Raw genomic sequence first — 26,838 nt, 5'->3', positions numbered from 1 at the left:
TACCTTTTTCTAAATACCGCTTGTGTTCCTGTTCATTTATCCCATGATTCAGGTATTTGTGATCATAGTTTAATTTTTTTTAATTATTTAACTTATAAAGACTTTAATATCTTTAAGCCTTTGGCATTTTTAACAAGTAAAATCCCACCCAAGCACCCTTTGTGAAAGTCTTGTCTTCTCTGATTTCCATTCCCCACCAGTAAAAAAAAAATTGTCATGTTTTAAACAACTTTTATCTATAAAATTCTATATAATAGATTATAACAGTATCTCTAATATATTTAACTAGTTGTATGTATTCATAGATTGGTGAAAGGATAAAAGATTCAAACACATGGAAAATTGTATGTTTTAGAGGTCATTTGGACTTTGACAGAAGCAGAAATGAAATGCTGGTTTATCCTTAAGGTGTGATGCAAAACCCTTATATCCTGGCATCTCACACCAGAGCCAGTAAACTGAATTATAATAAATCTAATTTGGATTAATATTAAAATATTGCCCTTATTCATGCCAGTTCTGGTCAGTTAAAACGAACTCTTTGACTCGATTTGTTTCCCCTGCTATAGGAATAGCACAGGACTCATTTGTTTCTAAGGCTGTTTTGCTATTTAAAAAAATTATGTTCTATTTTATTTCTCTGTTAAATCATGTCTTTCACTTCTTGATTAATGTGGTATGGGGTATTGAAATAGTTGAATTAAAGGTGGAGAAACTGTGTTAAATCACAGGCCTTTTCTCCCAGGTGTTCTCTTTCTGCCCTGTCAATGTCTTAGTGAACCATTTGAAAGTTTCTCAGTGACCTTTCCTTTTCTGCTTTTACTGAGAAGATCTGCCTGCCTGCCTGCCTGCCTGCCTGACATTTTGCTAACGTAAATGCTGCCTTCTGTTTCTTCTCTTTTTCTTTTGCAATTTAGTCGCTGTCAGGTGTGAATCAAGTGGGTTATGCTGCTACCCTGCCTCATGCTTCTGCCTTCAGGCCTCTTCAGGTATCAGTACATCTCGTTATTGTAATTTACCAGGAACTTTTGCAAGTTTTATTATGCCAGAAACATAGTGCCTTCATTAATATATTTACATTGAGATTTTACTCGAAGTATTCTAATTTTATTATCAAAGAATTTTTTGATCATGAGTTTACTTTGTAACTTTGTTACTATTTTACTTTGATCATGAGTTTTTATTTGAATTAACTCTGTTGGCTAAGTGCATGCGAAATAACTTGAGTCCCAGTCTCCCAAACTGGGAGACTGTTCGCTGCTAAAACCCTTTTATAGTAGGGGTCAGTAAGCTATGGTCCCTAGGCCACCTGTTGCTGTTTGATTGACACACAGCCACTCCCATGTGTCTATGGCTGCTTTTGTGCTTAAGTAGGAAGTTACAGTGGAGATCATATGTAAGTCTAAATTAAAAACCTGTGGTGTTTTATTTTTTGAAGGCTTCCCTCTAAGGATGATAATTCCATGCTTATTATCATTTGATACATAAATGATTAATAATCCTCATTGTCAACCAGGTCCTCTCCTTGTCTAACTTATATCTGTCCTCCTGTGATTTACACCTCGCCTGTTTCTTCTTTTCTTTTCAGAGTGGAGATTTTCTAGTTATTTAGTAGTTCTTATGTAGGGGAATCTTTATAATTGGAAATTATCATGATGCCTCCCTTGTCTTCTCTGTAAATTAAGCTTTGGCCCTTTTATGTCCCTTTCCTAGCCTGTTTGTCCTTATGGACTTTCACAAGTTCTCCACCTCCATTTGACTCCATGGTCCCCCTCATTAGAGCCCACATGGTGCTAAGCATGAAACCAGGGTTATTCACATCTCTACCTGAGTGTTAGGTTGGGGTTTTCCTTTTCAGGGTTCATTTTACTCAGTACCCACTGTAATTCTCAAATGTTTTAATTATACTCCTAAATGATAATAATTTCTAAATATTGTATCTTGTTTTCCTGCTTAATTTTTATTTGTGAACATTTAAAATTTTCTAGCTTACCAGAATACTTCAGAATCTCAAGTCATGTCCTTCCAGGTGCTAACCCCAGCTTACATCTGTAAACCTGATAAACCTGCTTTCTGTTTCTTATTGAAGCTACTCATACCTGAATGACTTCTGAAAAAACTTTCTAATTCTCTTCTATATTAACCTTTTGTTAGCCTTTCTCAGTACGTTCCTTATTTGAACAACACAGAAAATTATCTGAGGGACTGTTTTCAAAATTTCAAGGAAGGTATATAAGAGAAAAGTTAATTTGTTACAGTAAGGCTATCAGCATGGTTTGAGCTAATTATTTTAGTATAGTGGAGTGCAAATCAGTTAGATTTACAGTTTCAATAAAAACATATTTTAAAAGTCCCCATTTTATAAGACCCCTCTAGTCTGGCTTTGTTTTTCATTACACCCAACTGTATGTTATCTTTTGGTACTTCTGGAGGTGAGAAGATTTGCTGCCATTCAGTGGAATGTGTTTTAGCTCTTCCTTATCTAGTTCAGTTCAGTTGCTCAGTCGTGTCCAACTCTTTGCAATGCCATGGACTGCAGCACGCCAGGCCTCCCTGTCCATCATCAACTCCCAGAGTTTACTCAGACTCACGTCCATTGAGTTGGTGATGCCATCCAACCATCTCATCCTCTGTCATCCCCTTCTCCTCCCACCTTCAGTCTTTCTCAGCATCAGGGTCTTTTCAAATGAGTCAGTTCTTCGCATCAGGTGGGTGAAGTATTGGAGTTTCAGCTTTAACATCAGTCCTTCCACTGAATATTCAGGACTTACTTCCTTTAGGATGGACTGGTTGGGTCTCCTTGCTGTGTAAGGGACTCACTAGAGTCTTCTCCAACACCACAGTTCAAAAGCATCAATTCTTTGGCGCTCAGCTTTCTTTATGGTCCTACTCTCACATCCATACGTGACTACTGGAAAAACCATAGCTTTGACTAGATGGACCTTTGTTGGCAAAGTAATGTCTCTGCTTTTGAATATGCTGTCCAGGTTGGTCATAACTTTTCTTCCTAAGAGCAAGCGTCTTTTAATTTCATGACTGCAGTCACCATCTGCAGTGATTTTGGAGCCCCCCAAAATAAAGTCTGTCACTGTTTCCAGTGTTTCCCCCTCTGTTTGCTATGAAGTGATGGGACCAAGTGCCATGATCCTTATCTAGTAGGGTTGCCTATTAACTTTATCATTTTATTCCTAAATCTGTTAAAAGTTTCTAATCTATCTCACAGTAATAGGTCTTTTTTAATTTTTCTTTCCCTCTGTATCTGGAATAATCTCTACTTATGTTTTTCAGTTTGTACCATTGGTCTTTCAGTAGGTCTTTGTTGAGCTAACTAGCTTTCTCCTTCCTATCTCATATTCTTTGAAGATAAGGATAGTCTTTTGTTCTCTTACAAAGATATCCAGCTTTTGCCTCACTTGCTGTTCATTCCCTTTACTAGTGCCTGTTGCTCTTACTTTAAACTTGTTATTTAAATTCCCATTTCTTCTCAGCATCCTAAACTTTGTTTACTGGCATCATTATACTTGATGAACATGTTGTCTTTTTCACTAATGAAGATGTGATACAGTTCTTCACTCAAGAATGCAGCTTACTTTTTAAGTCTTAATTCTTGGCCTGAGAGTATCAAATCAAGGAATCATTACCTCAGAATTGTTTTTCAGATCATTCCAGGAATTTTCTCAACAGCATGGCTTCTGTTTATTTATAGCAGTTAAAATTTCCTTTCATCATTAATTTCACCTACCCAACTACAATTTGAGATAAAAGATTTCTGCAAATACTGAAACCCAAAAGGGAGAATAAAGCATGGGAGTGTGTATATGTGTATGTGTGTGTTTTAAAGTCATTCTGTTCAAAAATGTCCCAGTTACCATAGAGTACAATTCATTAATCATTGAATATAACTTGATATGAAGTCCTGAAAAACTTGTTAATTCTAGCTTTTGTTGATTTTACTTCTCTGCCATGTCTTTAATATCTTTAACCCAGCTAACCAATACTTCTTTTTTAATTAGCTTAACTCCAGTCCCTTTTTTTAGGTATACGTTATACCAGTTGAGCTACTTCTCTCTCCTTTATAGTTCCTTTGGTCAATAAATTAAAAAGATCTTAGATTCAAATACTAGTCTCAAAATACAGCTGTCATCTTGCACCATCTTATTTCCTAGCTGAAATGAAGAAACCTTCATTACTCTTTCTTAAAACATTATTTGAGGAGTAGAGGAGAAATACTTTAGAGAGTATCCCAGAAAAACACTATTGTAAAATAAAATTTTATTCTCTCCTATACATTTCCCAATAAAATTTTCTGCCTTAGGATGATTTAATTTTTTACAGTCTTAGGAAAGATCTGTTACATAATAGGACTATCTTTAGAGAATGTGTTACTTAAATCTTATACTCTCTAGAACCAAGTAAGAGATTTGGCATTAAAAAATATTCAAAATTAATTTATTATACCAAATTCTCATTTCTAAATTTCATTTTGAATCGAGTTGCATGATTTTTTTCTTTTATAATCCTTAAGTTACCACAACTGTGGAAAGTACCTCTTCTTGAATAATAAGTATTGATGTATTTATTTCTCCACAGAATGATGACAGATCTAATGCTGTATCAAATTCACCTACAACAGAAACAGGTAATAGACACAAAAGTACAGTTAACCACATCCTGATTATAATTCTTTACCAGGATTTTCCTGATAAATTCCTTCTTAGATGGCAGTGGCTTCCTTTTCTGAGAAATCAGGCACAAATATGGGAGCCCTGCACATTTTTCATTTTTTAATTCAAGTGGTTGTTTAGCTATTCAGCCTTTTGATACAAAAAAATGAGTATTTGCTAGCAGGGCTGTAGGTTGGCACAAGACTATTTAATATATTAACATTCATTCTGTCTTTATTGATACACCAAGAATAACATGACAGTTAAAAATGCATACATGAAACTTCACTGGTGGTCCAGTAGTTAAGAATCCACCTTTCAAAGCAGAGAGTGTAGGTTTCATCCCCGGTGGGAGAACTAAGATCCCACATGTCGTGGAGCAGCTAAGCCCACATACCACAACTAGAGTCCGTGCACCACAGTGAAAGATTGAAACGAACAGGGAATTCCCTGGTGGCCTAGTGGTTAGGATTCCGGGCTTTCACTGCCGTGGTCTGGTTTCAATCCCTGATTGGGGAACTGAGACTCCACAAGCCATGTGGCATGGCCTAAAAAATAAAAACACATACAAACAGCCCTCCTGTTTTCAGGGTTACTTTTCTGTACCAGATTTTTCTATTAATAAAATTATTATTTTATATCATTGCAACACTTAACATTTCTTTTTCATTTATCATTTATTGAACTTTGGTCATGTCTATTATTATATTTAATTTTTTTCCATCTCCTTTAATTTTATTTTGCTTTTCCATGCTGATTCAGCTCATCATTCCTCTGCGTATTCTTTTCCTGCTGCTGTCCAGAAAAACCAGCCCCAGCGCCCTGAAAGCTTCCTTTTCCGAGGAGCTGTCAGGACAGAAACAAATAAAGGTAGGTGGTAGTGACTAAAAGAGGGATAGGGGAGGAGATGGTTATACAATGACATTAACTGCTAACATGCTTTTAAATTTCTCCCCTTGGCAATCCAATGGTTAGGACTCAGTGCTCTCACTGCCAGGGCCCAGGTTCAATCCGTGGTCAGGGAACTAAGATCCTGCAACCTGTGTGGTGTGGCCAAGCAAAAACAAAAAACAATAATAAACTTCTACCCTTTGGTGTCACTGAGACAAAGTTTTGAGCCCTGCATTTGTCTGTGATCTCACTGACATTAAAGGAAGAGAATCTTAATCTTGCTCAAATTCATTTTGTTCAGAAAGTTTCTTAGTATCACCTAAAAGCAGGTTATAGTGTTTGAACAAAAAAAATACTCTTTTAGGGCTTCAGGGAATGAATGTCTCTTCTCCCTATAACCTCCTGTTAAGATTTTTCCATTGGTAAAAGCTGTCTATATTGTTAAAGAAATGAATCAGTAATTTAAAAGCAGATCTGCTTAGTCTCATGGTTTTTAGTTAATATGGCAAATCTCTGCCAATCCCCAAAGAAGTTACCTAAATGTGGAAACAGACATTTCACTCCCAAAATTACTGTTAATGTAACTGGTTAGAAACAGTGAGATTTAAACTCAAACCAGAGGTGTGCTGCTGGTGGGACTCTAAATTAGCATAGAAAACTGCTTACATTATCTGCTAATGCTGAATACTTGTTGAGTTCGTCAGGTAGTTCACTTGGTTTTAGATAAAAATAAAAGAAAATTTTCATTTTCATGAAGAACTTTATTGAACAAACATTTGGCCAATCCGATGTATCCTATGAGTAGCAACTTTGCTTTCTGAAACATGTAATATCTATACCAAAAGATATGTTCAAAAATATTCATAGCAATGTTATTCATAATAGCCCCAAACTGAATGTCCATCAACAACAATACAATGGATAAATAATTATGGTATATTTGTACAATAGGATACCAAATAGGCAATGAAAATGAACAAGGTAATACATACAACAATGTGAATAAATCTTATAATGTTGATCAAAAAGATGCCAAACCCAAAAGCATACACACATATAATATGGTTTTATTTATAGAAAGTTCAAAAATGGACAAAACTAATCTGTGGTATTAGAAGCCAGGAAGTTTACATAGTTAGAACCCATGGTGTTAGAAATAACTCTTGGGTACCAATGGGCAGAGAACAGGAGAGAGTCTCCTGGGTTTTGTAATTTTCCATTTATTGACTTGCTTGTGTCTGCTTTGTGATGATAATTTATTGAGAGCTCTTTGCTTATGATTTGTGTAATTTTCGGAGGTGTGATATTCAATAAAAACATTTTTAAATGGATGTGATCAAACACAAAATAGTTGAGCCCAATGGATAATGGACATTTGGTAGTTTTTCATACTATTCTCCCTATTATTGTGCATATTTTTAAATTTCCATTATAAAAACCTTTTTTAAAAAAGGCAATACAGAAGTAAAAAGTTCTGTACTTTCAAGGAAACTGATTGGGCGGATCTGAGTATTTTTGCAACACTAGCAGTTGCTTTTCTGTCTCACCTATCAATATTTTTTAGGTCATGCTTCACCCCTCCTTTCATCTTCTGTACCAAGCACTGATTTGAAAGATCCAGTAACAAGACAGAATTCAAGACAGAGAGAAGAAGAGCTAGAATTAATAGATCAACTACGGAAAGTATATACATTGCCTTTGAGTTAAACTTTTTTAAGTGATATTGCTATAACCCATGATCCTGGCATCACTTTTTCATTTGACTTACACATTTTTAATAGAATCAACAACTGTCCATTGTGTGCTGTGATGCCCAGTGTGTGATGAATTTTTTCAGCTATTTACTAGGAAAATGAGATGGGTTACTTCATAAAGCTCAACCCCTGGCCCTACCTATGTAAAATTTTTTTTCTGCTTCAATGTAAAGAAATCTTGTTAGATTTAATAAAAATTAATGTAAATGTGCACATATACATACCACACTTACATCATATGTAGTGTTTATTTTAAAATTGATCTAGTTTTTTGTTTTTTAATCAGAAAATTAGAAATGGATTCTGTTGTGGAACTTGGCAGCACTGTCACCTGACTGCCATACGTACATACATACATTGACCATACACATATATATGTATATGTGTGTATATAATATTGGGTCTCCTGAAATTATTGACTTAGGATAGAAAGATAAAATAAGAGATTGTGGTACTTAAGTTATTTGCTTTTTATCTTGATTTTTAGCATATTGAGTACCGGTTGAAGGTATCTCTGCCTTGTGATCTTGGAGCAGCTCTAACCGATGGTGTCGTTCTTTGCCATTTAGCCAATCATGTGCGGCCTCGATCTGTCCCAAGCATTCACGTTCCCTCACCAGCTGTAGTAAGTTTAATGCTTAAAAAAAGTTGGCTCTTCACCAGACATTTGTTAAGAGGCAGGCATTACGTAAGTGCTAAGGATACAAATATGAATAGAGTCTAGCCCCTGCCTTCTGAGTCTTACTTCTGCTAGAGAAAAAACAGGCCTGTAAACAGTAACTTAAATCTGTGTGCTGTTATAAAAGAGTTGTGTCAGAAGTGTGCTATGGGAATACAAAAAGGACCACTTCAGCGCTGCCTGGAAAGTTCAGGAAAGCCTTGCCAGCAGAGGAGGAGGTAAAATTTGAACTAATTCTTTAAGTATGAGTAGAAATTGGCCAGCATTACAGAGAGGGAGAACGTCATCCTGGACATAGTATTCCGAGATTAAAAAGCTAAGGAAGATCATGACATATTAAAGGAATAACACCTTACCCCTAAATATTTCTGAGAATGTCCTAGGCCACTTTGCTCTTACCCATAGCTTGAAGCCAGGGATTGTAGGATGTGGGCGCTAGACCCTGTTGGTGGGAGTGGGATATGATTCATTCACAGAGCTCCCTGTGGGATCAGCCTGAAACTGAGAAGAGACAGCTATGAGCCCTTAACAGCCAGCAGGGAGTGGGGATAGGAAAGGAGGATAGATGCACAGGCTGAGTAGAGACACTGGATGAGACACCAGTAGCATTTACAGGTTATCCCCAGTTGTTGCATATCCCCAGTTGTTCCAAGAATATCTTTTCATGGCTCTTCTGCCTCCTCTCCCCTCACCAATACACAGACACACAGCAGGATATAATCAAGGTTTCCACATTGCATTGATTATTACTTGATGTTGTAACATCTCTTTTGATGAGTCTGAATGGATACTGAGCATTTGTAACAGGCTTAGCAGTGTCTAACCTTTTCAGAATCTCATTTTCTGGTCATTTGTTGTTATTTAGCACATGGCTTCCTGATACAAATCCTTTAGTCTTACTGCAGTTGTATCCAGGCCTCTGGATTGCCACTCTGGATATTCATCTTGCTGCCTCTCCAGATGCAAATCCTTTAAGCCTCTCAAGGACCTTTTATTCTAATTATAAAAGCTGCTTTGTTACCAAGGTCCCAGGAGACTGATATGGCCCTTTTCCTTCTAGCACATCCAAAAATAGAGTCATGCATTTGCTTCTAAAGAAAATAGGTGGCCAATTTTTATTTAGTGACCTCAGAAAACAGGCTTTCAGCTTTGTGTAGAAAAGACAAAGAGGAGTAACAGTACTGCCAAGTCAACTATGCTTCCAAGACTTGAAAGACTTAGTTTGGGGTCCTGAGGTGGTGATTAAGAGAATAGGAATTGGCATGCTATTTGGCAGTGCCAGAAAGAGAAGGGCTTATTCATACTTTGCATTCTTCCTAGTTTCTGTCAACTAAGAAACAATGTTTTTTATTTCATTTTTTTAAAAATTTTTTATTTTTACTTTATTTTGCTTTACAATACTGTATTGGTTTTGCCATACATTGACATGAATCTACCATGGGTGTACATGAGTTCCCAATCCTGAACCCCCCTCCCACCTCCCAACCCATATCATCTCTCTGGATCATCCCAATGCACCAGCCCCAAGCATCCTGTATCCTGTATCGAACACAGACTGGCAGTTCATTTCTGACATGATAGTATACATGTTTCAATGCCATTCTCCCAAATCATCGCACCCTCTCCCTCTCCCACAGAGTCCAAAAGTCCATGCTATACATCTGTGTCTCTTTTGCTGTCTCACATACAGGGTTATCATTACCATCTTTCTAAATTCCATATATATGTGTTAGTATACTGTATTGGTGTTTTTCTTTCTGGCTTACTTCACTCTGTATAATCAGCTCCAGTTTCATCCACCTCATTAGAACTGATTCAAATGTATTCTTTTTAACGGCTGTGTAATACTCCATTGTGTATATGTACCACAGCTTTCTTATCCATTCATCTGCTGATGGACATCTAGGTTGCTTCCATGTCCTGGCTATTATAAACAGTGCTGCGATGAACATTGGGGTACACGTGTCTCTTTAATTTTGGTTTCCTCGGTGTGTATGCCCAGCAGTGGGATTGCTGGGTCATAAGGCAGTTCTATTTGCAATTTTTTAAGGAATCTCCACACTGTTCTCCATAGTGGCTATACTAGTTTGCATTCCCACCAACAGTGTAGGAGGGTTCCCTTTTCTCCACACCCTCTCCAGCATTTCTTGCTTGTAGACTTTTCGATTGCAGCCGTTCTGACTGGTGTGAGATGGTGCCTCATTGTGGTTTTGATTTGCATTTCTCTGATAATGAGTGATGTTGAGCATCTTTTCATGTGTTTGTTAGCCATCCGTATGTCTTCTTTGGAGAAATGTCTATTTAGTTCTTTGGCCCATTTTTCGATTGGGTCATTTATTTTTCCAGAATTGAGCTGCATAAGTTGCTTGTATATTTTTGAGATGAGTTGTTTGTCAGTTGCTTCATTTGCTATTATTTTCTCCCATTCCGAAGGCTGTCTTTTCACCTTACTTATAGTTTCCTTTGTTGTGCAGAAGCTTTTAATTTTAATTAGATCCCATTTGTTTATTTTTGCTTTTATTTCCAATATTCTGGGAGGTGGATCATAGAGGATCCTGCTGTGATTTATGTCGGAGAGTGTTTTGCCTGTGTTCTCCTCTAGGAGTTTTATAGTTTCTGGTCTTACGTTTAGATCTTTAATCCATTTTGAGTTTATTTTTGTCTATGGTGTTAGAAAGTGATCTAGTTTCATTCTTTTACAAGTGGTTGACCAGTTTTCCCAGCACCACTTGTTAAAGAGATTGTCTTTAATCCATTGTATATTCTTTCCTCCTTTGTCAAAGATAAGGTGTCCATAGGTGTGTGGATTTATCTCTGGGCTTTCTATTTTGTTCCATTGATCTATATTTCTGTCTTTGTGCCAGTACCATACTGTCTTGATTACTGTGGCTTTGTAGCAGAGCCTGAAGTCAGCCAGGTTGATTCCTCCAGTTCCATTCTTCTTTCTCAAGATTGCTTTGGCTATTCGAGGTTTTTTGTATTTCCATACAAATTGTGAAATTATTTGTTCTAGCTCTGTGAAAAATACTGCTGGTAGCTTGATAGGGATTGCATTGAATCTGTAGATTGCTTTAGGTAGTATACTCATTTTCACTATATTGATTCTTCTGATCCATGAACATGGTATATTTCTCCATCTATTAGTGTCCTCTTTGATTTTTTCCTAAATATTTTATTCTTTTCATTGCAGTGGTGAATGGAATTGTTTCCTTAATTTCTTTTTCTATTTTCTCATTATTAGTGTATAGGAATGCAAGGGATTTCTGTGTGTTGATTTTATATCCTGCAACTTTACTATATTCATTGATGAGCTCTAGTAATTTTCTGGTGGAGTCTTTAGGGTTTTCCATGTAGAGGATCATGTCATCTGCAAACAGAGTTTTACTTCTTCTTTTCCAATTTGGATTCCTTTTATTTGTTTTTCTGCTCTGACTGCTGTGGCCAAAACTTCCAGAACTATGTTGAATAGTAGCAGTGAAAGTGGGCACCCTTGTCTTGTTCCTGACTTTAGGGGAAATGCTTTCAATTTTTCACCATTGAGGATAATGTTTGCTGTGGCTTTGTCATATATAGCTTTTATTATGTTGAGATATGTTCCATGGAGTCACTAACAGTCAGACACGACTGAGCGACTTCACTTTCACTTTTCACTTTGATGCATTGGAGAAGGAAATGGCAGCCCACTCCAGTGTTCTTGCCTGAAGAATCCCAGGGATGGGGGAGCCTGGTGGGCTGCCGTCTATGGGCTCACACAGAGTTGGACACAACTGAAGCGACTTAGCGGCAGCAACATGTTTCTTCTATTCCTGCTTTCTGGAGAGTTTTTATCATAAATGGATGTTAAATTTTGTCAAAGGCCTTCTCTGCATCTATTGAGATAATCATATGGCTTTTATTTTTCAATTTGCTAATGTGGTGAATTACATTGATTGATTTGCGGATATTGAAGAATCCTTGCATCCCTGCGATAAAGCCCACTTGGTCATGGTGTATGATCTTTTTAATGTGTTGTTGGATTCTGATTGTTGGAATTTTGTAAGGATTTTTGCATCTATGTTCATCAGTGATATTGGCCTGTAGTTTTCTTTTTTTGTGGCATCTTTGTCAGGTTTTGGTATTAGGGTGATGGTGGCCTCATACAATGAGTTTTGAAGTTTACCTTCCTCTGCAATTTTCTGGAAGAGTTTGAGTAGGATAGATGTTAGTTCTTCTCTAAATTTTTGGTAGAATTCAGCTGTGAAGCCGTCTGGACCTGGACTGTTGTTTGCTGGAAGATTTCTGATTACGGTTTCAATTTCCGTGCTTGTGATGGGTCTGTTAAGATTTTCTATTTCTTCCTGGTTCAGTTTTGGAAAGTTGTACTTTTCTAACAATTTGTCCATTTCTTCCACATTGTCCATTTTATTGGAATATAATTGCTGATAGTAGTCGCTTATGATCCTTTGTATTTCTGTGTTGTCTGTTGTGATCTCTCCATTTTCATTTCTAATTTTATTGATTTGATTTTTCTCCCTTTGTTTCTTGATGAGTCTGGCTAATGTTTTTTCAATTTTATTTATCCTTTCAAAGAACCAGGTTTTGGCTTTGTTGATTTTTGCTATGGTCTCTTTTGTTTCTTTTGCATTTATTTCTGCCCTAATTTTATTTCTTCTACTCACTCTGGGGTTCTCCATTTCTTCCTTTTCTAGTTGCTTTAGGTGTAGAGTTAGGTTATTTATTTGACTTTTTTCTTGTTTCTTGAGGTATGCCTATATTGCTATGGACTTTCCTCTTAGCACTGCTTTTATAGTGTTCCACGGGTTTTGGGTTGTTGTGTTTTCATTTTCATTCATTTCTATGCATATTTTGATTTCTTTTTTGATTTCTTCTGTGATTTGTTGGTTATTCAGAAGCGAGTTGTTCAGCCTCCATATGTTGGAATTTTTAATAGTTTTTCTCCTGTAATTGAGATCTAATCTTAATGCATTATGGTCAGAAAAGATGCTTGGAATGATTTCAGTTTTTTTGAATTTATCAAGGTTAGATTTATGGCCCAGGATGTGATCTGTCCTGGAGAAGGTTCCGTGAGCACTTGAGAAAAAGGTGAAATTCATTGTTTTGGGGTGAAATGTCCTATAGATATCAATTAGGTCTAACTGGTCCATTGTATCATTTAAAGCTTGTGTTTCCTTGTTAATTTTCTGTTTAGTTGATCTATCCGTAGGTGTGAGTAGGGTATTAAAGTCTCCCACTATTATTGTGTTATTGTTAATTTCCCCTTTCATACTTGTTAGCATTTGTCTTACATATTGTGGTGCTCCTATGTTGGGTGCATATATATTTATAATTGTTATATCTTCTTCTTGGATTGATCCTTTGATCATTAGGTAGTGGCCTTCTTTGTCTCTTTTCACAGCCTTTGTTTTAAAGTCTATTTTATCGGATATGAGTATTGCCACTCCTGCTTTCCTTTGGTCTCTGTTTGCGTGGAATATCTTTTTCCAGCCCTTCACTTTCAGTCTGTATGTGTCCCTTGTTTTGAGGTGGGTCTCTTATAGGCAGCATAGATAGGGGTCTTGTTTTTGTATCCATTCAGCCAGTCTTTGTCTTTTGGTTGGGGCATTCAACCCATTTACGTTTAAGGTAATTATTGATAAGTATAATCCCGTTGTCATTTACTTTATTGTTTTGGGTTCGGGTTTATATGCCCTTTTTGTGTTTCCTATCTAGAGAATATCCTTTAGCATTTGTTAGAGAGCTGGTTTGGTGGTGCTGAATTCTCTCAGCTTTTGCTTGTCTGTAAAGCTTTTGATTTCTCCTTCATATTTGAATGAGATCCTTGCTGTGTACAGTAATCTGGGCTGTAGGTTATTTTCTTTCATCACTTTAAGTATGTCTTGGCATTCCCTCCTGGCCTGAAGAGTTTCTATTGAAAGATCAGGTCTTATCCTTATGGGAATCCCCTTGTGTGTTATTTGTTGTTTTTCCCTTGCTGCTTTTAATATTTGTTCTTTGTGTTTGATCTTTGTTAATTTGATTAATATGTGTCTTGGGGTGTTTCACCTTGGGTTTATCCTGTTTGGAACTCTCTGGGTTTCTTGGACTTGGGTGATTATTTCCTTCCCCATTTTAGGGAAGTTTTCAACTATTATCTCCTCAAATATTTTCTCACGGTCTTTCTTTTTGTCTTCTTCTTCTGGGACTCCTGTGATTCAAATGTTGGAGCGTTTCATATTTTCCTGGAGGTCTCTGGGATTGTCCTCATTTCTTTTAATTCGTTTTTCTTGTTTCCTCTCTGATTCATTTATTTCTACCATTCTATCTTCTACTTCACTAATCCAATCTTCTGCCTCTGTTATTCTACTATTTGTTGCCTCCAGAGTGTTTCTGATCTCATTTATTGCATTATTCATTATTATTGACTCTTTTTTATTTCTTCTAGGTCCTTGTTAAACCTTTCTTGCATCTTTTCAATCCTTGTCTCCAGGCTATTTATCTGTGATTCCATTTTAATTTCAAGATTTTGGATCATTTTCACTATCATTATTCGGAATTCTTTCTCAGGTAGATTCCCTATCCCTTCCTCTTTGGTTTGGTGGGCATTTATCCTGTTCCTTTACCTGCTGAGTATTCCTCTGTCTCTTCATCTTGATTATATTGCTGCGTTTGGGGTCGCCTTTCTGTATTCTGGGAATTTATGAAGTTCTCTTTATTATGGAGTTTCCTTGCTGTGGGTGGGGTCGTATCAGTGGCTTGTCAAGGTTTCTTGGTTAGGGAGGCTTGTGTCAGAGTTCTGGTGGGTGGAGCTGGATTTCTTCTCTCTGGAGTGCAATGAAGTGTCCAGTAATGAGTTATGAGATGTCAGTGGTTTTGGAGTAACTTTGAGCTGCCTGTATATTGAAGCTCAGGGGTGTGTTCCTGTGTTGCTGGAGAATTTGCGTGGTATGTCTTGCTCTGGAACTTGTTGGCCCTTGGGTGGTGCTTGGTTTCAGTGTAGGTATGGAGGCGTTTGATGAGCTCCTATCGATTAATGTTCCCTGGATTCAGGAGTTCTCTGATGCTCTCAGGATTTGGACTTAAGCCTCCTGCTTCTGGTTTACAGTTGTATTTTTACAGTAGCCTCTAGACTTCTCCATCTATACAGCACCATTGATAAAACATCTAGGTTAAAGATGAAAAGTTTCTCCACATTGAGGGACACCCAGAGAGGTTCACTGAGTTACATGGAGAAGAGAAGAGGGAGGGGGTAGTTAGAGATGACTGGAATGAGATGAGGTGGGATCAAAAGAGGAAGAGAGCAAGCTATTCCAGTAATCACTTCCTTATGTATGCACCACAGTCTGGACCGCTCAGAGATGTTCATGGAGTTATACAGGGAAGAGGAGAGGGAGGAAGTAGACAGAGGTAGCCAGGAGGATCAAAGAGGGAAATGAAAAGGAGAGAGACAGATCCAGCCAGTAACCAGTTCCCTAAGTGTTCTCCACCGTCTGGAACACACAGAGATTCACAGAGTTGGGTAGAAAAGAGAAGGGGGAGGGAAGAGACAGAGACAACCTGGTGGAGAAAAAGGAGAGTCCTAAGGAGGAGAGAGAGGTCAAGCCAGTAATCTCGCTCTCAGGTAAAATTGGGTACTGAAGATTGGGTTTTTAAATGTACAAAATTGACAACAAATACCAAAAAGCAAAGATTAAAAATCTAGGGTAGAGGCTGGATTTTCAAAAATACAGTATTAAAGAAGAGAAGAAAAAACAAAGTCACGAGAATTATTAAAAAACAACAACAACAACAAAAAATATATATACGGCGTTTGCTTTAAAAATAGGGTCTTTTTTTTTTAAGTAATAGTAGGTTATAAAAATAAAAAAGGAGAAATAGAGGACTTAAAAATTTTTTTAACTTTAAAAAAAGAAAAAAAAGAAGAAAAAAGAAAAACAAACAACATCAAAAAAAAAAAAGAATGATTGTAAAAATAGTAAAAATATATCTGGGACTTTCTCTGGTGTTGTGGGCAGTGTGGGGTCACTTCCAAGGCGGTTCCCTCTTTTTAGCTTCTTCTGTTTGCTGGTTTCTTCAGTGTCTGATTTCCGCCCTGACACAAGGGGGCGGTGGTGGACACTATTTTTTTTTTTTAGGCTCACTTTTTCAGTCATGCTGTGGGGAGGGAGGGATGCTGCAAACAAATAACACTGGCATGTGCTCGCAGTGCCTCAGCCACGCTGGGCCTGCCCCTGCTCGTGGCGCACACTGCTCAGGCTCTACGTTGCTCCGCTGGGAACTGTCTGAGGCTGGCCCTAGGCTGCATGCACCGCCCCGGTCTAAGCCGCTCAGGCTCGGCTCTCAGGTAGCCCTCAGAGGCGCAGATTCGGTTGGGCCTGCATTTTGTGCCCTTCCCAGGTCTGAGTAGATCAGGTGTTTGGCAAGCACGGTCACTGCGACTTACCGCCTTTCCCGTCCCTGCTGCTCAGTTTTCTGGGTGTACTGCTGGCTCCCCTTCTCAGGCAGATGGTGACTGTCCAGAACCCTAAGAAGACTTAGCAAAGAAGCCTGGTTGCAGTTTGGTAGGTAATGCCTCTCCGGGGCTGTGATTGCCCCCTTCTAGCCCTTACGGCTGGCTGCCTGTCACCGGAGGGGGATGGTCTGCAGCCGGCTATTTCTGTTCTGTCCTTTGTTCTGTGTGCGGTCCTGGCGGTGTCTTATGTTAGAGCTTTTCACGTGGTAGCTATCCCACAGTCTGGTATGCTAGCCCAAGTTAGTTCGCTCTGCTTATACTCTGGGCATTCCGGCCCGATTCTTAAAAAACACTGCAGCCCACGCCTCCCTGCCCAGCCCCCACTTGCTAGTGGCGGATGCAGGCGTCTGCACTGCTTTTCCGCTGGGGGAGTTACCATTGGGCTCGTAATCTGTTGGTTTTAATTGTTTATTTATTTTTCTTCCCTGTTATGTTGCCCTCTGTGCTTTCAAGGCTCGCCACAGACTTGGCAGCGAGAGTGTTTCCTGGTATTTGGAAACTTCTCTCTTTTTAAGACTCCCTTCCTGGGACGGAGCTCCCTCCCTACCTCCTTTGTCTCTTTTTTCGTCTTTTATATTTTTTCCTACCTGTTTTTGAAGACAATCATCTGCTTTTCTGGGTGCCTGATGTCCTCTGCCAGCATTCAGAAGTTGTTTTGTGGAATTTACTCAGCGTTGAAATGTTCTTTTGATGAATTTGTGAGGGAGAAGGTGGTCTCCCCGTCCTATTCCTCTGCCATCTTAGGACCGCCCCCTAATGTTTTTTAAAAATAAAAAAGAAATCTGTCATTCTTCATATATGCCAGGGAAATACTTAGGAAGTAACAAGAAGCTCATGTGGAAAGTGAAATTTGAGAGTACAGGTGACTGAGGATCTTTATCTTGATCACCCAAACAGAGTGCCTTTCATTTAAGTATATAAAATACATATAAGAAAAATAAAACTATTTTATAAATGTTAAACCACTTAGAGAAATTAAACACATGGACCTTCTTGTTATCAAAGAAACAGGGATACAACATTACGTTTTGTTGTTGTTCAGTCCCTAAGTCGTGTCCAACTCTTTGCGACCTGATGGACTGCAGCACGCCAAGCTTCCCAGTCCTTCACCATCTCCCAGAGCTTGTTCAAATTCATGTCCATTGAGGCGGTGATGCCATCCATCCATCTTGTCCTCTGTCGTCCCCTTCTCCTGCCTTCAGTCTTTCCCAGCATCAGGGTCTTTTCTAATGAGTCTGCTCTTCACATCAGGTGGCCAAAGTATTGGAGCTTCAACTTCAACATTCGTCCTTCCAGTGAATATTCAGGGTTGATTTCCTTTAAGATTGACTACTTTGATCTCTTTGCAGTCCAAAGGACACTTAAGAGTCTTCTCCAAAACCACAGTTCAGAAGCATCAATTCTTTGGCATTCAGCCTTTTTTATGATCCAGTTCTCACATCATACATGACTACTGGAAAAACCATAGCTTTGACTAGATGGACCTTTGTAGGCAAAGTAATGTGTCTGCTTTTTAATATGCTGTCCAGGTTGGTCATATCTTTTCTTCCAAGGAGCAAGCATCTTTTAATTTCATGGCTGCAGTCACATCTGCAGTGATTTTGGAGCCGAAGAAAATAAAGTCTGTCACTGTTTCCACTGTTTCCCCATTTAGTTGCCATGATCTTCATTTTTTGAATGTTGAGTTTTAAGCAAGTTTTTTCACTGTCATCTTTTACCTTCATCAGGAGGCCATTTAGTTCCTCTTAGCTTTATGCCGTAAGGGTGGTGTCATCTGCATTGTCTGACGTTATTGATATTTTTCCCAGCAATGTTGATTCCAGCTTGTACTTCATCCTGGCATTTCACATGATGTACTCTGCATATAAGTTAAATAAACAGGGTGACAGTATACAGCTTTACTCCTTTCTCAATTTTGAACCAGTCTGTTGTTCCATGTCTGGTTCTAACTGTTGATTCTTGACCTGCACGCAGGTTTCGCAGGAGGCAAGTAAGGTGGTCTGGTATTTCCATATCTTGAAGAATTTTCCAGTTTGTTGTGATCCACACAGTCAAAGGCTTTAGTGCAGTCAATGAAGCAGAAGTAGATGTTTTTCCAGAATTCTTTTGCTTTTTCTGTGATCCAACAGACATTGGTAAATTGATCTCTGGTTCCTCTTCCTTTTCTAAATCCAGCTCGTACATCTGGAAGTTCTTGGTTCATGTACTGTGAAGCCTGGCTTGGAGAATTTTGCTAGCATGTGAAATGAGTGCAATTGTGCAGTAGTTTGAGCATTCTTTGGCATTGCCCTTCTTTGGGATTGGAATGAAAACTGACCTTTTCCAGTCCTGTGGCCACTGCTGAGTTTTCCAAATTTGCTGGCATGAGTGCAGCACTTTAAGGATTTGAAAGGATTTGAAGGATTAGCATCATCTTTGAGGATTTGAAATAGCTCAACTGGAATTCCATCACCTCCACTAGCTTTGTTCGTAGTGATGCTTCCTAAGGCCCACTTGGCTTCGGATTCCAGAATGTCTGGCTCTAGGTGAGACATTGGCTTCCATGCCTGATGCCTAAACCAGCAGATGAATTTGAACAGCTGACTTTGTTAACTGGTTTGGGAAATGGGATTCATATTTCTTTCTCACAAGGTAACCCACTTGGCAAAAAAATTTATCACAACTTTAGGTCATGCAGTGCAGCTGTATTCTAGTCATCAGAGATATTTTCAGAAAAACAAGTTTAGTAGTGATTTTCCTATGAGAAATTTTCACCTTTTGGAAAATGGTTCTTTAATCCAGTCTTTCAAAATTCAAATACTTAAATTTAAATATAATCATTGAATAGCGACATGATACATCTGTAGTATTTTTATGGGCAAGGGCTGTTGATTTTATTATTATTATTTTCTTTAAAAAGACTGAAAGAAAATGAAGCAAAGTGCTAACCGTGATTATACTTGATTGACTGAGCTGTGGGTAATTAATTTTGCTATTCCTCCACATTTTCTTTGGTGTATATTTTAAAGTAGAAAAAAATTAGACAGCCATCCTCCTAAAATTTCTCTGTTTAGTACTTGCTTTGTAAAAATCAAAGCCCCGTGTCTATAAAGTAGGGAGTGGCATACTGTGGGCCATAGGCCAGTACCTATTTTTGTAAATAAAGTTTTATTAGGACACAGTCACTCAGTTGTTTATATATTGCCTATGGTTGCTTTCAATCTCTTAGCAGATTTGAATGGTTGCAACAGATCATATGGCCCTGAGGCCTAACATGTTTATTATCTGATCTTTAAGAAAAAGTTTGCTAACCCTCCAATCTAGAGCATTGAATTTATAAAGCCATTGGCAGGAGTGTTTTTAGTTAGCAGATTTTTTAAAACTTTGCTAATAATACTGTTTTCTTTCTTTTGCAGCCTAAATTAACAATGGCAAAATGTAGACGAAATGTGGAGAATTTCCTAGAAGCTTGCAGAAAAATCGGTGTACCTCAGGTAATAAATTTTATTTCTTATGTTGCCAGATAAATTTGGGTATTACATTCCAAAAATCTTTTAGAAATGCAAGTATTTGATATCTTATAGGATAGTTCTGTGCTAAGCTGATAATTACTAACCTGATTGTATTACTAGAGTCAGTTATTATGCTTTTGATCAGTTTTCCTCAATTATTTCCAAGAACCAAGCAAAGAAATAATATACATATTAATTAATTTCAGTGTTATAGTAAGTAATTAGTACCAAGTAATCAAAAATAGTTATTTTGAAATTTTCTAAGTATCCCCACTTGCTCATTGACTTGTAGACAACTTCATACACAGTAGAGGCTATGCTTCAGAATATGTGCTTCTTAGACTAAGAATGCTTCAGTTGGCTTCAGTTTTTTAACACTTGCTTTAATACTTTTAAAAAATGTTTATTTTGAAATAACTTTAGACTTTGAGAAATGTTGCAAAAATGGCACAGAGAGATGACTGTATACAGTTCACTTGTATATTCAACTATATACAGGTTCTTGGACTGTTAACATAAGCATAAACATAGTATGTCATCCAAAGTAACAAACACCTAGACAGCGTTGTTGACTAAGTTACAGATTTTACCAGTTTTTCCTATTAAAGCTCTTTGGAATTGAATATACAGGAGGCCATTTGAGGGCCTGCTCTTGAGGGTTTTTTGCCTCCAGATTCCTCAGTTACAGCTTTATTGCCCTTTAATGGTACAAATAGTTAAACTTTTACCCTTTAAAAAACAATTAAATGTGGTATCCTTAAAAAATATTATATATAATGACATAAATAGATAAATTTAAAGAAATAAAAACTGGTGCCATTTGATACTTTCTTCATTAATCATAACCATTACAGTTCTTGTCACCATATTTTGTTCAGTATTCAAAGAGAAAAACGTGACTCTTTTCTGTCACCTTAATTAGCTGTCAGAAACCCAGTATTGGCCTCGACTCAACAACTCCACTGTTTCTCTCGAAGCTAAGCTCTTGTCCCAAGGGCTTTCACTGACAGTGACTCATTTTACCCAGTTCACCATTCCTCTCTTTAACTAACATGAATTGAGAAGATCAAAGCATCACTTGTCCAATGGGCGCCTTTCCCTTTCAGCTTTCTTATAAAGGGGAAGCGAGCCCAGCTACACAGAGCAGCTGCATTAGGCAGTGTGAACTCCCATGAGTGTTTTTCTCCTTGTATTAAGTAGATTTTGATTCTACTACTTTTCACTTTTTTCTTTTTTGTTTTATTAAGCTGAGTTATAAAATAACTGAAATGCACATTTAGTGATAGCAAGGATCGTTTTTGTTCCTGTGGACAAATTGAAAGCAAATTTGTCGTCTGCATATCGTACTGATTTCTAAAGGCTTATCATCTCTTTTAGAACAAGCCATATTTAAACATATTGAGAGCATTAATAAGATTTCTTGATAAATAGCCTACATTTCTCCATATTAACAGACAGTTTATAATATTCCCATGTACAGTTTAACATTCAGGGTTTCCCTTATGCCTACTTAATTTGTTCCTACCAGACCATCACAAGCATGCCCAGTAGCTTCCCCAGTTTCTTAGCACAGTGTCTTTGAATAAGAGAATGTGGCACAGGTTGGTGCAGGGAATGGGAACCAGAGGGAGACTAAGAGTGATTAAAAAGAGGCAGTGCACACCTAGAGAGAAGGGTGCTAAAAGCGGCGCCACACAGCTAGACGCTCTGGCATACTTAGCCTGTGTCAGACTGTTAAAGGACTTCTTACAGTGTACATGCACTCTGGACTTTACAGAACCATCATCTGTCTCAGATTTAAAGTCCGTACACTGAAAGTCTTTCAGAATGTAACTGCCATCAGTCAACAAAACCAAAAACAGTGTGCCTTTTATTTTTTTAATTTATTTTAAATTGTCTGATGATCACTTTACAGTATAACTGTGCTTTTTAAAGCATGCATGTTAATCCACTCTTTGCCAAGCAGTGGTTAACAGTTTTTATTTGAAGGCAGGAGACAGAAAAAAATGCAATTTAAAAGACTGGGTGTTTCTCCAGGGTGGTTTTAGACTGGAGTTCTTAACACATCCTCCCTTCCATCCCTCCTCCACCAGAAAGAGGAAGTGGACATTCCACACGGGCCACCTCGTCCTTCTCCACTTCTGCCTTTCACCCAAGCTCACCACCACCATCACTACCGCTTTTAGATGCGTTCCTGTTCTGCTGCTACTTCTGCTAAAACACTTAATTGTTTGCCTAAAACGAAGAAAATTAATAAATACAGACTCATAGCTTTAAACTCACATTCTCAGGTCCTTCTGCCATGGAAGAGGAGAAGAAACCTATACGTCTTCTTCTCCATTTGTTCTCTCCTACTTCTGGGCATTATGACCTTTACCTAAACACAACCACCTGCTGTGTTTGACTTGTAAATAAAGTCAGGGATGTAATAATGATCATTTGAAAACAGATAACATATAGTATTGAAAAAATTGTCAGATCCTCTGTCCAGAAAACATGTGTAAAGATGAACGATTTCCCTTCTCAGTGTAACTTTTTATATGTTTACAAGTTAAGTTCTGAAACACTGAAGAATGCCAGTGACTATTGAAAACCTCCAGTAAGGCTAGGGATGTGGATGTTCTCTTCTATCACATGACGCATTCAAAAAACGGTAACGGGTGGTAAAAACTTCTGAGTCCAGTGTATCATGTCCTAGAGTTATTATCTGTTACGTGTGAAAGAATATTTTACTGTTACCAAGTCCAGTAACGCTTTTAATTGCTTAATCTGTAAACTGGAGGGTTTGCATGATCTCTAAAGCCCCTTACAACTCTAGATTAATAATTAGTAAACTGGACTTGATTTGATTTTTAGAGAAACACCAAGTCATTTAGTACAACCTGACTTCCAGGTAATAAATTTCCCTTCATTATCATACTTTCTTCATTCTTTGAACCTTCATGACTCACCTGGCTTTCTCTGAAAACTTCCCCCTCTTCTGTCCACCCCAAGGTTTTGTTCTTGCTTTCTGACCTATTCTTCTTTTGTTAATGGGGAAGAAGGACCCAAGAAAGAGGTTGCGTCACCCACTCACCACCCTCAGGCCTCATATAACCCTAAGTCAGCATCCACCTCTGTTTATTTTATCTTCAATGTTCATACTAGGCACCAACAATTTTATTCTGCTATTTAGTAGTAAAATCAAGCTCAGCACATAGAGGATTCTTTGTGGGTTTGTTTTTCAGCATTTTATTTTGATTCATCATAATAAAAAATGTTATAGGGCATGTTTCTTTGAATATGATTGAGATGATCATATTGAATTCTATACTCAAATCTGTATTTCTGATCCACTGACTTTGTTTTTCTGTTTTCCTTTCCTGCTCACACTTTGGACAGGACAATCTTTGTTCCCCTTCTGACATCCTTCAGCTAAACCTCAGCGTAAAAAGAACTGTTGAAACACTACTTTCTCTTGGGGCACATTCAGAAGAATCCAGTTTTGTCTCTCTATCTATCCAGCTTTTGGGTTTTGTGGCATTTTATTGTACTTTAATGTTAACTCTCTGTATGCTTTATTACTGGATCTTCCCCCTCTAGCCGAAAGAGCGCATTCCAGTGATTTTTCCACCTCATTCCTATACTTGGTAAAGGAGGTTTGTTTATCATTCAAAAGTATTTACATATGTGGTTTTTTTTTTTTCTGGCCATCAAAGAGCTAATCAATAAAGTAGATAAATCCTGTCCTCTTGTGCCCAGATGAGCAGTTCATGACATTAGGAAGCATTTTTGATGATGCTGCTGCTAAGTCGCTTCAGTCATGTCTGACTCTGTGCGACCCCATAGACAGCAGCCCACCAGGCTCCCCCGTCCCTGGGATTCTCCAGGCAAGAATACTGGAGTGGGTTGCCATTTCCTTCTCCAATGCATGAAAGTGAAAAGTGAAAGTGAAGTCCCTCAGTCGTGTCCTACTCTTAGCGACCCCATGGACTGCAGCCTGCCAGGCTCCTCTGTCCATGGGATTTGCCAGGCAAGAGTACTGGAGCGGGATGCCATTGCCTTCTCCGCTCCTGGCCTGAGAGGCCTTGTTTCTCTCATCATGAATGCTGAGCAGGTTCTACTAATACAATCGTGAGCCTGTTGTTAAAATACAACCTATAAGTTTGTTTCCAAATGGCATAGTAAAATTTCCATCTGGCTGTTTTTCCATGCCTCAGCACAACTTAAGTACTGAAACTGTGAGAAATATTAAAATTAGGATTTGCTGAACTTTTCACCAGCTGTTCATAAGGAAACAGTTGTACTCTTTCTGTTCTGGGAGGGCACCTGGTCACTTAGATCTCCATATTGAACTGTGCCCTGAAATCCTGAAATCTCTTTTTATTGGTAGGCACAGGCCCACCTAATAATTACTTGCTGTCTGGACATCTGGAAGGCACTGGCCATTTAATCTTAATAATTTTAATTTGATTAGGATGATCAGTCCAGAGAAATGTTGGTTCCCTAGATTGCTATTCTGAGCCCATTGTGTACACTGAAAACAGTACACAAGCCAGGTATCTGGAGCTGCCCTCTCAGGGTTTGGCACCTGTCAGCACATTTATTATGTTTTGTTAAACTTCATTTCTGGAATCCTATTTAGAATTTAAAATTGGAATTTATGTATTTTCCAATATATTTGAACCGTGTTAATCGGTGAACTTGTATTTGATAGGCTGTTGAGATTATATCTGAACACTCGCGGGTAAAGTATTAGGCAGCAATCTCTATTTTGTACCCAAGGCAATGAACATTGTCTCTTTCAGAATGTTTAGTATATTAGCCTCTAGCCTTAATGCTTGAAACTACTTTATATTGCATTCAGATTCTGGTTCTCGTAAACAGTGTTTCTGAACATTCAGGAATCTCCTGAAGTCTGTTAACAAAATTGGACAACTGAACTCAGGTATGAAGGGAGATTGTGAGGAACATAGTAACATCATGTAGAAGTCAGTCTGAGGATCTGATTGCTTTGGTTTCTTTCATATTAAATGGGAAAAGTGTTTAATACATTAAAATCTGTTTACTGTCAATGCTGGGACATTGAACACTGTTGAAAAGTTCGGTTTTATACAGTAGCAGTGCCTTTCAGAGTTTGGGGGAGACATTTTTAAGGTGTCTCTGAGTCAGAGATCAGTTTTGTCAAGTTTTGTCCCTTTAAAAAACCACTGATAATACACATGGTGTGGTGTGTTGTTTGGAGGGCGTGATGGTGCATAAGTCAGCTAGAAGGCAAATGTGCATCTGGAAAGCATAAGCCACTGAGGGAATGTCTAAACCATGGGCTCACAGGTCGCAGGGCACTCCTGAAAGTGGAGATCAAGGAATCTGCCTCAGAGGAAATATGTGTCTCCCCCAAAAGCAGAACACTCTGCAGGTTCATAGTAAGTATAGTTAATCTGTACTTGCAGTTGTACTCAAAAGATTTACACAACATTGCTAGTTTTATAAGATCAAAAGTTTCCATTTATCTTGTTTTATCAAGGTAAGTATTAAAAAGAAAGTAAAGCAAGAATACCAGTAACTGCTCATAATACATACTTGTTATATTTTTTATTGCAACTGATTTTGTAAAACTTCCTGTATTAAGTGCCAGTGAAAAGCTGAGGAATATCTTCTTTAATAAATATGTATAGTCACTTCTTCAGTAGAGCCAGAATTCCACTGTCATTCCTTTGAGAGTAATCATTCTTTCATTTAATCAGTGACATATGTTATTATGATATGCCTTTTTTTCTTGTATGAAAGGATTAACCAAACACATTAATGAGGTAAATAAGAAAGAAGCAATTTAACTTCCTTAAGCAAATACATAAACACTCTTCAGATATATGTTAATTAAGATGTTCTTGACTAAACTCACGATTGTTCTCCAGCATAATTTAATCCATTAAATACCAGGATATGAAACACTTTTTCAGGTATGATTACTGTATTTAAATTCTATAATTCAGATTTTTAAGTGATTCAAACTGGACCTTCCATAAATTACCCAGTGTGGTGGGGTTAGGGGGGGTATTTTCTCAAATACATCTAAATCTCAAGAATATACTTCAGTTTCTTCCTGTGATGCCTGTCTGGTATGAGAACCCTGATTCTCATAGTCAGGACTATAATGTAGATAGCGGCCATTCCTGTCTCGTGCAGTCTGAGTTATGCCATGAAACTATCTTGCATTCTTGTGGTTTGTAATTTCCAAAGCATCTTCTCCTACAATATTGTATCTTTAGGCTTCAAGCCATCTGGTAACTTGGAACTGGTTTTCTGTTTTCACCTGTCTCATTTTACTGATCTGATCTGCATTGCTTTTTTATTCATCAAGAATGAAGGATGTTGCTTTTACTCCATCATAGTATGTTTATCCTCTGTTGTATGCATAAGTGTATGTGACTTGTTTATTTTCCTATATTCAAAATAATCTGTATATACTTTTAGTTGTATTAATAATAATAATAAAAAAGTGACAGTGTCAGGTGCCATTTCTGTATAACTCATATGAACAGAGGTCAGATTCCTAGCGACTGACTTTTCATATCTCAATTCATTATTATGAGGGAGAGAAGGGATGCTTTTCTTTTCACTTCTGTGACGTTCATCCTCGTTTCTCTTTTGTTTTTATGTCACGTTGTCCCATTTCAGGAGCAATTATGTTTGCCTCTCCACATTTTAGAAGAGAAAGGTTTGAGCCAGGTTGCCGTGACGGTCCAGGCTCTCCTGGAGCTTGCCCCACCCAAGCAGCAGCAGCAGCAGCACCAGTTATCTGCTGTGTAAGGACTCCCAGCACCTTGGGCATTGGCCTGGCCAAAATGGAACAGGACAGCGTGACTGCTGCTGCCCGCCGTCTGCTTAA

General features: G+C 38.0%; 1 protein-coding gene across 4 annotated transcripts in view; it reads left to right on the top strand.

Moving 5' to 3' along the window:
- Positions 1-26,838, top strand: part of LRCH3 (leucine rich repeats and calponin homology domain containing 3) — a 110,234-nt gene extending 83,396 nt beyond the window's left edge. Inside the window, exons 15-21 of one of the 4 annotated variants that reach the window (XM_052636272.1) lie at positions 918-989; positions 4,591-4,639; positions 5,427-5,534; positions 7,120-7,238; positions 7,797-7,934; positions 19,872-19,949; positions 26,628-26,838. In XM_052636272.1, the coding sequence (XP_052492232.1) occupies positions 918-989; positions 4,591-4,639; positions 5,427-5,534; positions 7,120-7,238; positions 7,797-7,934; positions 19,872-19,949; positions 26,628-26,759 (696 nt within the window). In that variant the 3' untranslated portion in view covers positions 26,760-26,838. Of the gene's footprint in view, positions 1-917; positions 990-4,590; positions 4,640-5,426; positions 5,535-7,119; positions 7,239-7,796; positions 7,935-19,871; positions 19,950-23,348; positions 24,094-26,627 lie in introns of those variants that run through there. The other 3 variants (XM_052636264.1, XM_052636287.1, XM_052636279.1) reach the window with 3 other exon arrangements.

The sequence above is a fragment of the Budorcas taxicolor genome, chromosome 1 (assembly GCF_023091745.1).
Source record: "Budorcas taxicolor isolate Tak-1 chromosome 1, Takin1.1, whole genome shotgun sequence".
Classification (NCBI taxonomy): Eukaryota; Metazoa; Chordata; class Mammalia; order Artiodactyla; family Bovidae; genus Budorcas; species Budorcas taxicolor.
Note: the sequence above shows the minus strand (reverse complement) of the source record. Positions and strands in the feature narration are given on the sequence as shown.